A 14,903-nucleotide genomic window follows, 5' to 3' on the forward strand; every position below is an offset into this window, starting at 1 on the left:
CCCCTCCCCTCCCCTCCCGTCCTATCTTCTCTGCCCCTGGACTCCCAATGAAGCAAATTCTATGTTCAAAGTTTCTGCTTGGCTGATTGCATCAGAGATCTGGGAATACAATGCTAATTTATGTGTCTGTGACTCTGGGCCTGGCTGCCAGGGTGGGGAGGGGGGCCTGAGGTCTGCGCGCATGCTGTCTCATGAGCCCAGGCAGCTCTGCAAGCTAGCCCTCTGGCTTCTCAAAATACGCTGCTGGCAGATGCATATTTTAACAACACACATCTGTTGGCTATATAATCTCTTGTATTTGCCCTCCTCACTTGGTGCTTTGATGGAGGACCTCCGGGGACCTCCAGAGGTTCCAGCCAAAGTGTTTGCTTTGCAATTTTCCTGGAATACCATCTGATTCGACTCTCATATTTTCTGCAGGTTCTAATCACGCTCTTACTTTATTTAATTAAAAATCTATCTCAGGCAAATACAGACTAAATTAGGAAGCTCTCCTATTCCTGGCACGCAGGGAACACTGTCCCCTCTGGGAATATGATAGGACATTTTTCAGATCTAGGATGTTGTGGCAAAACAGATGGGGTCTTTGTTGGGGGAGTCAGTTAGGTGCTAGGTGAACATCTCTTTCCCCTTCCCTGGGTCTTCCAAATGAAAAGAAATAGACACTGCTCCATCTTTCCAGGAAAAAAGTGTTGTCCTTGTTTTCTATGTAGAGTCCCTCCCCAGGGCCAAGTTGGGGTGGGAGGTGGGGTGGGTTAGATACAGATGAAAGGAACCTAGCCAGTCAGAAGAACTGATCCATCCATGTCTACTGACAGGAAACCTTTGAGCCAGATGGAACCAGAGACCCTCTAGATGTGGAGATATCTCTGGGTGTGGCTAGAGGTGTGGTCCTCCATTAAGGCAGGGGTTTGGGAGTGGATGGTGGAAAGGGGACTAGATTTGGGGTGGAATCATAGTCTGTGGTAGGATTTGAAACTAGGTCCTTTAAGCTCCAAATCCAGCACTCTTAAAACACTTCTTAAAACATGAACTATTTTTCTTGTTGTTACTGCTCTTATGAGAGGCAACATAGCACAGCATCGTGAATAGAGCATTTCCCTCAAAGCCTCCCAAACCTGCCTCTGATGTGTCTTGGATGTGTGACTCTGGGCAAATCATGTAACCTCCCAGGGCTCTAGGCAACTCTCCTGGCGTTAAGTTGCAGAGAAGGTGCTGACCTGCTTTGGTAAAGGGAGTTTCCTCACCTGGGAATTCCCTAGCCCAATGTAATCCCAGGTCTGGTCCCTCGCCCAGTTGCTGTCATGGACAAGATGAACTCTTACAGTCACTTTCTCTTCATCAGAGGGGAGTATTCTAGGCCAGACTGAGATCAAGAAACAGTCCATGTCCCCCAGCTGATCTCCAAATCCCAAAGGAACATCACTTCCATAGATATCCAGTGTTCAGCAGGTAGTACAAGGCCGTGCAATTGGGAAGGGGGCAGGCAGAAGGGAGAAGAGTTCTATGGGCTGCCTCTTGGCATCGTAAAGCACCAGGGGGACTGGAATGTAGCCTGAAGTGAAGTGGGGGCTGTTAACCTCAGATCCCAAGACACTATTCTCAGAAACATGGCTTGTAAGCTGGAGGTAGGAAGGTGGAAAGGCTTTAGGTTCCTTAATGGGGATGGGTTAGGGAGAGGGTTAAGAGGTAGCGACTGCTTTATTCCAGACTGGAAGGTTTTTGGAGCCTGTGTATTGTTCTTACTGGCTAACTCCATATCGTGGTGTAGCCCACCTTCTTTTTACCCTTTCCCTTCCCCTCCTTTTCCCTATCTTCCCCTCCTTTGCCTTCTCCTCCACTCTCTTGCCTTCCTTCTCACCTCTTCCTCTATCCTCCCTTCCTTTCCCTTCCTCTTCTCCCCTTGCCTTCCAAGTCACAATATTTCCTGAATGTTGCCAATGTGTAAGGCATTGTGTCAGACTCTCATCTCCCTGGGGTAGCTTTGTCAGGGTCCTATCTGCAGTCATGGCGGATGGACCGCATGGTCTCCACTAAGGTTTATTACCTCCCAGGGTTCCTTCTATCACCCCTGGAATCTTGCAATTCTCTGTGTACTAACAGAACCCCTTCCAAGCTCTTCCTTTGCAGGAGAGAATGAACGTCATTCTTGCTTTCCTGTGTTTTCCTTACTCTGTACTTCCAGCTCCCTTAACCTTTGCCTTTCCCTTTTTCTTGCAATAAGGGAAAATCAAAGGTTAAGGGAGATTTCTGAGGTTTACTTAGGGGGCTCATCCTTCCCCCCTCTAGAAGCTCAACTTGGCTCTTGGTAAGTGATCCTGAGGGGCCTGTCTGCTGGAGTGTTTGGAAAGATCTGTCCCAGTGCATTTAGCCATGTAGATCTGAAAACAATGTGACAAACTCTTAAATATTTAATCTCTGAACAGCCGCTGCTGCTCCTCATCTGCCCATACACGGAGGCAGCATCCCAGGCTGCTGAGCCTGCTGTCAGACATGGGCTCTGGCTCACAGGTGGGGTAGGCAGAGTCCTCCATCTTTCTTGCTCCAGCGTCACATGCTTGATCCCATGCTGGGGGCCTAATATTGCTTTGATGTGTACAGCAGCGTGGTACGATGCAAAAACCATTGGACTGAGCTGAATCATCCCATCCCAGTTCCACTAGGTACTTGTCATATGACCTTGGCTAAGTCCCTTAACATCTCTGAACTTCAGTTTTGTTTTCAGACAATGCCTGCATACCAAGCGTATTAATATTATTAATTCCAAGGGTTAAATGAGATAACATATGTGAAAATGTGCTGGAAAATAATAATGTTGGATGCAAATATCACATCCACCATGTCAAGTGTCTCTGATTTTGTTAGTGCAGGAGCTTCCCTCATCAATGTTGATTGTAACCCATCTATAACCTGGTAGATAATTCCTAGAAAGTTGCTGGAGCCTCAGACATCAGTGGCTTGCCCACACTAAAGGTGGAATTTGAATCCAGGAAGGTGGAATGTGACTCCAAGTCTAACATTACTCATTCCCTCGTATGGCTTCTATACAAATACGCAATATCATTACTGTTTACGAAGCTTGACACAGGACGGATATTAAGTGCACATTATTGACAGATTGACTGCAAGTTGAGAGGGAAGATATGGGAGGGTTGAGCTCCAACTTGGAGAATTTCAGATCTTATAAATTCACTGGGTTAATTTGTCCACCTCTATATAAGACTGGATGAATGCTTTCCCAGGAAGATTTGGAGCTGATGAGAACCATGAAAGGAAGACTTTAAAATATTACAGCAACTGGTGGCACAGCAGATAGAGTGCTGGGCCTGGAGTAAAAAAGATGTATTTAAATATAGCCTTAGACCCTTATGAGCAGTGTGACCTTGGGCAAGTCATTTAACATTTTTTGCCTCAGTTTCCTCAACTGTAAAATGGGGATAATAATAGCACCTACTTCACAGAGTATAAGGATCAAAAGAGATAATATTTGTAAAATGCTTAACACAGAGTCTGGCACATAACTGCTAGCTATTATTATTAAAAGGAGTTATTACTAGGATTATGTGATATGGAAAAAAGGTTAGGGTAGGGCAGGGTGAGGGAGAAAGACAGTAAGGGAGCAGCAATGCCCTAAGCTTTCAGGCTCAAGCTTTGGTTCAATACAAGAAGCATTTATTAAGCACCTACAGTGTGTTAGTTGTAGGGGATACAGAGATAAAAATCTATATTCAGAGCCTCCCTTTGGGGAGATGACATTCTACCATATCTGTACATAGACAAACACAATATAAAGTGGGGGTAGTCGAGGCCAAAGAGAGAATAGATGGAGGGATCTAGGGAAATCTAAGGAGGGAGAGGACCTTTTAAGTGGGGTGAGGAGGAGAAGGTACCAAGGAAACTTCATAGAAAAGGTGGTATCTGAATTGAAATGTTGGTGAATGGAAGGATTCTGAAAGATGGGCAGAAGGAAGCAATGCATTCTAGGCCAAGGGAACTGCCTTTATGTACAAAAGTGGGGGAAGACATCCTTGAGGTTGGGGGACAACTCATAGTCCAGTTTGACCATAATGTAGACTATGTGAAGGGGAGTAATGTTAACTAAAGTTGGTAAGGTAAGCTAAAGCCATGTTATGGAAAATACTGAATTAAATTAAAGAGAATTTTCTTGTGTCTTTTTAGATCCATATGTCAGTCCACACCCCTGTCACTTGTCAAGATCAGAATTCTTACCAAGAACGGTGAGGCGGGCTGGGCGTGACCGGATTGCCGCCTGGATGGCCTGGCATTCATATACAGCATCATCTTGTAGCTCTGCCCGAAGAATCTTCAGGTGATGCTCCCCAGACAAGTGATTTCCTACCACGAGGTACTGTGGGTAACCTGCAGGGACAACAGGCAAGTCAAATAAGCGTGTAAGAGAATAGAGGTGAGGGGAATTAGAGGAGGAAGGTGGGAGACAAGTCAGTGTAAGAAAGAAAGGGCTGCCTTGTGTCAGCCCAGGAAAGGTGGTGGAGCCAGAGGAGCTGGAGCATAGACTGAACAGGGAGGTGCATATAATTTTCTTAGCTACCTTGGAAAGTAGAAAGTGGGAAATGTAAAATTTGTGTTCTGGATAATATTTAGAGCTATATCGAGGGTGGGTTGATTGGGACTTTGCCCCAGGCTGCTGACAGAACTTAAAGAAGTAGAAACAACTAAGTTTACCACCTAGTCAGCAAGAACAATTTTGCTAATATTGGAAATAGCCAGTTTACCACTTTTCCCTCCAGACCCCATAGAAGCCTTGGCCTGGGCCTGCCCCCTTCCCCTAGCTGGGAACCCCATGAGCATCAGCCTCATGGTATCATTTGGGTGGGGGGGGATTGTGTTTCAGAGTTCTTGTCTTCACTCCCAAAGAGTGCTAGTTTGTGAGTCAGAGGATCTGGACTCATATCCTAATCCCTTCACTTGCTAGCTATATGACCCTGGGTAAGACCTCAGTTTCCTTATCTGTAAAACGAAGGAGTTGGACTAGACCTTTAAGGTCCTAATAGCTCAAAATCTATGTTCTTATAATTGGGCAAAATGGTGTAGTGGGTTGTCTCCCCTTGGCCTTGTGCCCTGGGGAATCTCTCTGCCCATCTACCCTGTTCTCAATTTCGGGGCCTGGCTACCAACACTGCCACTCACGGCTCTGGAGACTTGTACGGAGGGAGGGAAAGGGGTGAGAGGCAAAGAAGGCAAGGCTGGGGTGAAGCTGGGATGATGTGGGCCAATGAAGGATTTTTGTTAACAGTGATAGGATGTAGAAGTATTGGATTGTGGTACAGTAGATAGAATGTTGAATCTAGAGTCAGGAAAACCTGAGTTCAAATTAGGCCTCAGACATTTACTAGATATATGACCCTGGGCAAGTCACTTAATCCTGCTTGCCTCAGTTTCCTCATTTGCAAAATGAGCTGGAGGGGGAATGGCAAACCACTCCAGTATCTTTGCCAAGTCAAATGGGGTCACAGAGAGTTGGACAAGGCTGGATTGAAATGACTGAACAACAGCAACAACAACAAAAGCCAGTGCCTACTGTCTGAGAGTGTGTGGTCTCCTGGAACAACAGCCTTTAAGCTTTATTCAGTTATCTCTTCCATCCACCAATTAAGCCTTTATGGGACCCAGAGCACTTAGGGAATGCCCCCCTCCCCCAGCCTTTGCTTTTTGTAATGAATAATAGATAAATACTCAATGAAAATGATAAATCATTAATCCAGTCTCACAATGTAGGGTCTAATTTAAATTCTAATGAGTTAAGTTCTTTAAACTGACAGTGTAGTCTTGTAAATCTTTATTCTTGACTGAAGCATCCAGAAGGTCTGTGCTGGAGAGAATCTGTTGACTACTCTTGACCTTTGGCTTAACCAGGGCAGAGCATGGGTCAGTCATACAAAGAAGGGCAACTCCCAAAGTGAGTGCTCCCTTCTCCAGGTCCCATCTCTACCTTGCTTGAGAGAGGGATAGAGAGGTCAGGAGATACCACCTCCCTGCTAGTCACTCCCTTTGACTTCAGCTAACCTTCATGATGTTGGAAAGTACAGTTGAGATCTGAGAAATGGGCTCCCCTTACTTTATGCTGCCTTGGTTAAATGATGTCTGCTGTATTTTGTCCAGGTCTAGGCATGGCATTTTGAGAGAATAACAGCTTGAGAGAAATGGATGGCCAGTTTTGGAGTTAGGATGACCTGGGGTGAAATCTTGCTTCTGACACATACTTGCTGTAGGCAAACCACTTGATCTCCCAGGGCTCCAGTCAATTTTTTAAGATGCTAATTTATATAGGAGCTGCTGATCTGCTTCCATGGAGGGAGTCTCTATACTGGGAATCCCCCACAGGAAGGGAATCACAGGTCTAGATCCAATGGCAATTCACTTTTATATAACACTCTAAGGTCTCAGATTGCTTTGTTCACCATAACCATAACCCTGTGTTATAAGTAGTATAATTAGCATTGTTCTCATTTGACGGATGAGTAAATTGAGGTTCAGAGAGGTTAAATAATTTACCTAGGTCATATGGCTAATTAACACCACAGACAGGACTTGATGCTGCATCCTCTAGACTTCAAGGTCTTCCCTCCTGCTGGGGACTATCCAGAGAAGGGTACCTAGCATGGGGAAATGATTCAAAACTGTCATGTGGGGAACAGTTGTAGCAACCAGAGGTGTTTAGAAGAAATTTAGGGAAGCCCAATCATTCTCTTTAAATGTCTTAAAGCTTGGTCATTTGGAAGAGAGAACAGACAGTGTCTTATTCTAGAAGGCAAAACTAGAGCCAATAAAAGAAAGTCATAAGGATATTGTATTTGTCTAGACATAAGGATTTTTTCTTTTTTTTGGAGGGGGAAGGCAAGGCAATTGGAGTTAAGTGACTTGCCCGAAGTCACACAGCTAGTAAACATGTCAAGTGTCTGAGGCCAGATTTGAACTCAGGTCTTCCTGACTCCAGGGCCAGTGCTCTATTCACTGAGCCATCTAGCTGCCCCATATAAGGATTTTAAAAAACTCATTAAAAGAACAAGCTGCCTTGTCTGGTAGTGAGCTTCTTATCACTAGAGATGTTCAAGGAGAGGCCAGATCAGCACTGATTACAGCATCCTTATCTTTCTTTTTTCCAGCATCCTTGACGCTTGCTGTAGAGAAGACTTCTCCCCCGTATGGTAAGTTGGACTTGATGAATTCTAAATTGCCTCCTAATCCTAAATCCCAAGTGGCCTCCTAGGGATGTGAGCAGGGAACCTCTGGGAGGAAGGGACCAGCACCAGTTATAATCAGGGGATCTTCCTTCTGCATTTGAAGGATCACTGACATTCTATCAGGTGCTTCACAAACTGGTTTCTGCAATTACTCTTCTAACATAAACAAAAACTTGGACAAAACTGGCTTTCTTCTTTTTTTGCTTTTTGGAGGGGGGAAGGCAGGGCAAATGGGGTTAAGTGACTTGCCCAAGGTCACATGACAAAACTGGTTATCTTGATGTGAGGCTGAGAGGGCTTCCTAAGGCCCCTGCTTGCTGCCCCCTGTCTCCCTTATTTCCTTCTTCAGTGCTTTGGGACGGGAGCCCAGGTGAGTGAATTGCTCTCCAGCAGGGCTGGGTGAGACAGGCTGGGTGGGGCTGGGTAGCAGTGAAGGGGTAGGGTTCTCTGTTCTAATCTTTTCCCTGCTGCTGTTCTCTTTGCAGCAGGCTCCTCTCTCCCTGCTTTGCCCTCTCTCCTGGATCCCCCTGCCCTGTTATTAGTCTTGGGACTCCTGCAGGCATCTTGGCTTATTCTTGGATTTGGTTGTTTTGCAAGCTATGAGCAGCAGGACTTTGCTCTCATGAGCTACAGAAAACACAAATGATGGGTTTGTTTGTATTTGGCTAATTAGAAGACTAGCTGTGATGCTATCCTAAGAATTGGCAGCTTCTCTGGAAAATGCACACCCAGAAGCATTCATTGCCATGGCGGTTTCCCGCCCCTGAATCCTTCCTCAGAAATTTTTCTCTCTTGAAATCCCAGAGGAAAACCAGTGAATTTGTGAACTGAGAAGAGCCCAGCTGAAAGTCACACTGAGGGGTATGCAGACAGGGGGACCCCAGGGGAGTGGAAAAGATTTGCTGTCTCACAGACAGGGTACTGGGCTGGGAATCAGGACACCTGGATTTGGGTTGTGTTCTGTGTTTACCAACTGTCTTGCCATCTGTGACTCTGTTTGCCTATCTGTCAAATGGGGAGAACAAAATTATCCTTTCCTTCCTTCCCTAGATCACTGGGGACTTAGGAGATGATGTTTGAGAAACATCCCCAGTTCCTTCAACTGCTCTGGGCTTTGCTACTTGCTAGCTATGTGACTTGTAGCAAATCAGTTTAATTGAGTCTCGGTTTATTTCTCTGATCTCAGCTTTTGTCTTCTCATTCTTATACTGCATATCTCACTGTGATCCAGTGACATGGGCCTCCTGGCTGTCCTCCCACAGGACACCCCATCTCCTGAATCTGAGCATTTCCACCGGCTGTCTCCATGCTTGGGAATCTCTTTCTCCTCATCGACCTTCCCTGGCTTTCTTTAAGTGAGGTCCTTAGGAGAAATATGTCCCATCAGAACAAGAAACTATTTTTTATAAATCATTTCCTTGACTGGATTTTCCATTTATGTAACTTGTGTTTAATGTATTTAGGGCAAGCCTGTTCATTGTTTTTTGTGACCTAAATGAGACAATAGTCAAATGGGATAAAATGAGTGTGGGACTAGATTCCCAGTACTATCTCTGGCACATTGCTCACTCTACAAGCACTACTATGTACTAGGCACATTACTTAAATATTTTGGGTCTCAGTTTCTTCATTTGTAAAATAGTTGCCAGAAGCAAAATGCTAAATAAATATTTCTCAAACTGCAGTTCCCTCATTCCCTCAGGGTGCCTGGCTTCTGCCTTACTGAATTGGATTCAGTTGAAAGGATCAACATAAATACATACATACATATTTCAAATTTGTTTTTATTTTTAAATTTTATAAATAACAAGTATTTTTTTCTTTTTTTTTTCCTTTGGGGGGGAATGCAAGGCAATTGGGTTAAGTGACTGGTCCAAGGTCACACAGCTAGCAAGTGTTTCAATTGTCTGAAGCTGGATTTGAACTCAGGTCCTCCTGACTCCAGGGCCAGTACTCTATTCACTGTATCACCTAGCTGCTTCAGTAACAAGTATTTTTTAAAAATTAATCTGTTCCTGCCATAAACTCCCTCCAAATTAAATGAAAACAAAAAATAAAAAACCTTTAATATTGATCTATGTAGTTGCCATGTTAGTCATATCTCAAAATGTTTATCTTTCCCTGCATTATATCATTACCTCTCCATCAGGGAGTGAGGGATCTGTTTCATATTCACTAATAAACACTTCGATATTTGTCGTTATTTTGATATTGATATTTTTGGGATATGTGACAGGGCAAGGGCTTCTTCCGTACAAAGCAGATGTTTGGTTTCCTTGGGTCTGGAAGGGAAACCCAATCTTGTTTTTATCAGGAGAACCAAAATGGTGAGGTTGCATACCTATTAAATCATTGTCTCCCTCTGGGCAGGTGGGTAGTGAGTTCCTCATCCTGGGAAGTCCTCAATCAGAGGTCACTTGGAATGTTGTGGAGGGGACGCCTATTTAATTGCAGGTTGGACTCGATATCCAACGTCTTTTTTTAACTTTGAGGACTGATTATTGATTCAGACTGAGGATAATAGCCTGGATCCTGGCACAAGAAGAAGACAGCTCTTGGACATCTAGTCCCCTCCTTTGCCCCAGCAGTACAGAATGCTGTGCAGTCAACTCTCCGTCTGATCGGGAGGCAGGGAGGAGGAGTGGAAGGAACCCTGGACTTGGAATCTCCCTACTCTTCTAATTCTGCCCTCCGGGACTGAGCAGGGTGTGACAGCCTTTGAAATATTAGAAGATCGCTATCACATTAGGCATACCAGACTACTAGATAGTACAGTCCACTTGGAGTCAGAAAGACCGGAGCTCAAATGCGACCCCAGGCACTTACTGGCTTATGAACCTCAGCAAGTCACTTAGCTTTTTCCTGTCTCCTCTGTAAAATGAGAATAACATTAGCACCTACCTCCCAGGGTCATAGTAAGGATCAAATGAGACAGCATATGTAAAGGGACATGCAAACCTTAGAGCACACTATAAATGATAGCTGTGATTGTTATTGTTACATCCCCTCTGCATCTCCTCTAGTCTAAACATCTCCCGTTCCTTCAACTGATCTGGACCTGCTACTTACTAGTCCTTTGACTTCTAGCAAATCGGTTTAATCGAGTCCCAGTTTACTTCTCTGATCTCAGCTTTTGTCTTCTCATTCTTATACTGCATATCTCACTGTGATCCAGTGACATGGGCCTCCTGGCTGTCCTCCCACAGGACACCCCATCTCCTGAATCTGAGCATTTCCACCGGCAGTCTTCCGTACTTGGGGATCTTTTCCTCTTCATCTGGAAACTTCTAGACCACTTACTTTTTTAACTGTTTTCTTTTTTGAGGGGGGAGGGCAAGGCAATGGGGTTAAATGACCTGCTCAAGGTCACATGGTTAGTGTTAAGTGTCTGAGTCTGGATTTGAGCTCAGGTCCTCTAACTCCAGGCCAGTGCTCTATTCACTGTGCCACCTAGCCGCCTTGACCACTTACTTTTTAAACTTTTGCCAAGAAGCTTTTCCCAATCCTCCTTAATCTTATTGCCTTCCCTCTGGGGCAATTCCTGATTTGTCCTGTATGTATCTTTTTTTGTGCAGAGTTGTTTGCCTGTTGTCTACCCCTTTAGATAGTGAGATTTTTGAGAGTAGGGACTTTTTGTTAACCTTTCTGTGCACCCCATCGCTTAGCATAGTGCCTGGCATACTGTCTGATCAGTTTTCAGTCAGTCTGCCTTCTCCTCTATACTTGTAATAAAAGAAATTGAAACAACTTTTTGGTTGCTTTGTTGTTACTGAGTTGTTTCAGTCATGTTCGATTCTGCATAACCCCATTTGGGGTTTTCTTGGCAAAGAAACTGGAGAAGTTCGCACATTTTTCTTAAGCTTATTTTACAGATAAGGAAACTGAGGCAAACAGGGTAAAGTGACTTGCCCAGGGTCACACAGCTAATGTTTGAGTCCAGATTGGAACTTAGAAAGATGGGTCTTCCGACTCCAGACCTGACATTCCATCTACTGCACCCACCTAGCTGCCCAAGGTACTATATAAATTTAAATGTAATTAGATTATTTATTATGTGGATTGTCCCTCCTGACCTCCAGATGGTCTCCTTTTGTCTGCCCATTTACAACCTTAGGTCATCCGTAGTCTGGCTGAAAACATCTGGCAAGGAATACAGTTTCCTTAATTAGTAAGTGATGCCTGGCCAAACCCAGGGCAGCTATTTGGGGTTGGGAAGAATGTCTCTTTCCCCGGTTATGGATGGTGGAGGGACTTCAGATTCTTTGATACTGGCTGGTTTCCATACTACTTAAACTTTATGGCAACAGACAGTATATTTTGGAGAGATTATTATGTATTTTATCCATGCTCAGTTGGGCTGTAACATTCAGATCCTGTGAATATATTGACCATTGCTCTAATGTTTCAACATATATCTCTGGCAAGACATAACTCACATTTTAAAATATTAATTTTCTGGCCATCGTGTTCCTGAAGGCACTTTACTTTTTATTTTTTTTTCTATAGCTGTATACCCTATGGGAGACAGTTACTTCTTAGCTAAAGAAGCCTCACTCTCTGCTCTGCTATATTAGGTGAATGCATAGCATGTCAGCAGCTTGAAAAGGGTCACTCACTTACTCATCCCAAGGGGCAGTGGTTGTTTTTTTCTAGGTGGCCAAGAGTGAGTGGGCAACTAGGTGGCAAGGTGATGTCAACAAGCAATCACAACGTTATGAGACTTATGTGAAAGCCAGGTTTATTACAGGAGAAATGAACATGCATTGGGGGGCCACTAGGTGGTACAGTGAATAGAACACTGGCCCTGGAGTCAGAAGGACCTGAGTTCAAATTTTACCTCAGACACTTAACAGTTACTAGCCGTGTGACCTTGGGCAAGTCACTTAACCCCAATTGCCCTGCCTTCCCCCCCTCCAAAAAAATAAACAAAACAACAACAAAAAAAGAGAAATGAACATGCATGTGGAACCCAAAGAGTTCACAATCCTTGCAGAAGTTTTTGTATTTAAGACACACAGCAAAAGGAGGAGGAGAAAACAGGAAGGGGCATGGCACAGGAGGGGAAAGATGTAGTAACACCTCCCGAAGGGGAGGATCAAGGCAATGGCAGAAGCTGAATTTTTGTCCCTTGGAAACTCCTAGACTATGAAGATAGGAGGGTCCGCTATCTGCAAAGGACCCCGGCTACATAAACATGATTCCAGCCTGGCACAGACTGGCTGGCACCTGTCTTGCCTCCCAAGGACACACAGGGAATCCTGCTTGAGGTGCAAACAACAAATTATATCAGCTGGGGGTGGGGAGCTTTGTACCCTTTACACATTCAGGGCCTCCTGCATGCAGTGTCTCTGGAACATTTGGCAACTCAAAAAGACAAGGTCAGGGGATCCCTTAACAGTGGATAGAGCGCTGGACCTGGGATTAGGAACACTCTTCTTCCTGAGTTCAAATCTGGCCTCCCACATTTATTGGCTGCGTTAATCTGGGCAAGTCACTTAACCCTGTTTACCTCTGTTTTTTCATCTATAAAATGAGCTGGAGAAGGAAATGGCAAACTACCCCAAGTATCTTTGCCAAGAAAATCCCAAAATGGGGTCACAAAGTGTAGGACTAAAAAACAACAAAGTGGCCAAGAGATTGCTTCAATTTCTTTTACTGCAAGTGGAGAGGAGGTGCTGTCTGATGTTGGGTGGGCAGCCCAAGGTTTGGCAATTACTGGCCAAGATGTTTTCGGTGTCTTTCTCAGATGTGTGCGTGCTGTTAAAATCACCCATGAATGTGATGAGTAGGACCCGTCCTTTGATGGAAGGTACAAAACAGTGATTCTTAGAGTGTGTTCTGAGCACACTTGGGGATCCCAACACCATTTCGGGAGGCCCAAGAAGTCAAAACTATTTTCATAAGAAGTTTTAATTTCTAACATAGCAAACATAACCCACATACATAAAATTTCTTTGGGGAGACTTCAATAATTTTTAAGAATGTAAAAGGATCCTGAAACCAAAATGTTGGAGATCCACTGGCAGAGTTAAAACTAAAAGGCACCCTGGAGAATATATAATGCCATCCCCCCACTTTGTAGATGGGGAAACAAAGGCCCAGAAAAAATGGCTTCTCCTCTGACTCCAAATCCAGTGCCCTAACTACTATATGTCTAAGGAATGATTAAGGGAAACCAATATTTAGGTTGGAAAATTATGGGTAATTATATGGAAGGAAGGGCAAATTTGGGGAATCTGACATACCAGTTAACTGAACATCAATCCGATCTGTTAATGCTAAAGTTGGTACAGAGTTAAATTTACAGCATATCAGAGATGGAAGGGAATCTAATCTGTAAAATGGGGTGGGGTTCAATTGATGATCTCCAAAATTTCTTCCTGCTTTGAATCTATGATCTGGTTCTATTACTTCAGTGGGTCTCAATTTCTTCATATAAATTAATAAAATGAAGAAATGAGACTAAATTAGATCACAGTCCTCCCAGAGAAGTTAAAACTCTATGGCCACACAGTTAATTATAGTCATAATTCAAATTTATGTAACACTTTAAGATTTACAAAGCATTTTCTTTCTAAGAACCCAGTAAGGTAAGGAGAGCAAATGGTAATATCCCCTTTAACAGATGGAGAAACTGAGGTTCTGAGAAATTAAGTGGTTTCATAGCTATCTGTCAGTCAACAAGCACTTTTTAGGAACTACTTCTGTACCAGGCACTATACTAAGTACTGGGGATACAGAGAAAGGCAAAAAGTAATCCCTACCCTCGAGAAGTTTATAGTCGAATGGGGGAGACAACACATGAACAGCTATGTAAAAATCAGACACATATATGTAAATGTATTATGTAGCTATGATAAATTGGAGATAATCTCAGAGGGGCTAGTAAGTGTGTGAAGTAAGACTTAAACCCAGGTCTTGTGACTCTCAAATTCAATTCTATTTCATTTACACCCTGCTGCTTCCCATGATGTCTATTGCCTTTTTTATTTTTTTAATCAAGACATCATCAATTTGTACTCTCAAAGCTGAAAGAAATCTTGGAGATAATTTAGTCTCATTTCTTCACTTTATTTATTTATATGAAGAAATTGAGACCCACTGAAGTAATAGGACCAGAAGATCATAGATTCAGAGCAGGAAGAAACTTTGGAGATCATCAATTGAACCCCACCCCATTTTACAGATTAGGGAAACGAAACACAGGGAAATTAAAAGATGTGACCAAGGACACACAGCTACTAAGGGTTCTGGGCAGGATTTTAATCTAGTTCTTCCTGAATTCAAGTCCAGTGTACTATCCACTAAACCATGTTTCCTGACTTGAAATATAAATGTACCCATGAAATGTGTAACCAAAGTCATACAGTTACTGACACAGATAAGACTTTAGTCCAATTCTTCTAGTTTCCAGCTCAATAATCTTTCTACTATGTCATATTGCCTTCCTAAAGATTGGGTTTGCATTTAGAAGGAGAGAAAGAGCTTGGAGTCTTTGACCCTGGTCACCAAGAACAAGGATACCCCTGACTCCTAAAATATAAATGACATTCATAGGTCCATTACATTAAAGTTGAAACTAGATTCTATAAGGCAATTTATTTCATAATCGATCACTTAGAGCAATTCTTTCTCCTTCCTTCCTTCCTTCCTTCCTTCCTTCCTTCCTTCCTTCCTTCC

The 14,903-nt window shown here is 43.5% G+C and overlaps 1 protein-coding gene across 1 annotated transcript in view; it reads right to left on the minus strand.

Moving 5' to 3' along the window:
* Positions 1 to 14,903, minus strand: part of KIRREL3 (kirre like nephrin family adhesion molecule 3) — a 781,784-nt gene that overhangs the window by 135,347 nt on the left and 631,534 nt on the right. The window contains exon 5 of the mRNA XM_069080881.1: positions 4,231 to 4,380. Within this exon, the coding sequence (XP_068936982.1) occupies positions 4,231 to 4,380 (150 nt within the window). The remainder of the gene's footprint in view (positions 1 to 4,230; positions 4,381 to 14,903) is intronic.

Source organism: Petaurus breviceps, unplaced genomic scaffold (genome assembly GCF_028583685.1).
Source record: "Petaurus breviceps papuanus isolate PSGF00001 unplaced genomic scaffold, PetGlider_PUasm1.0 91133, whole genome shotgun sequence".
NCBI classification, from domain to species: domain Eukaryota; kingdom Metazoa; phylum Chordata; class Mammalia; order Diprotodontia; family Petauridae; genus Petaurus; species Petaurus breviceps.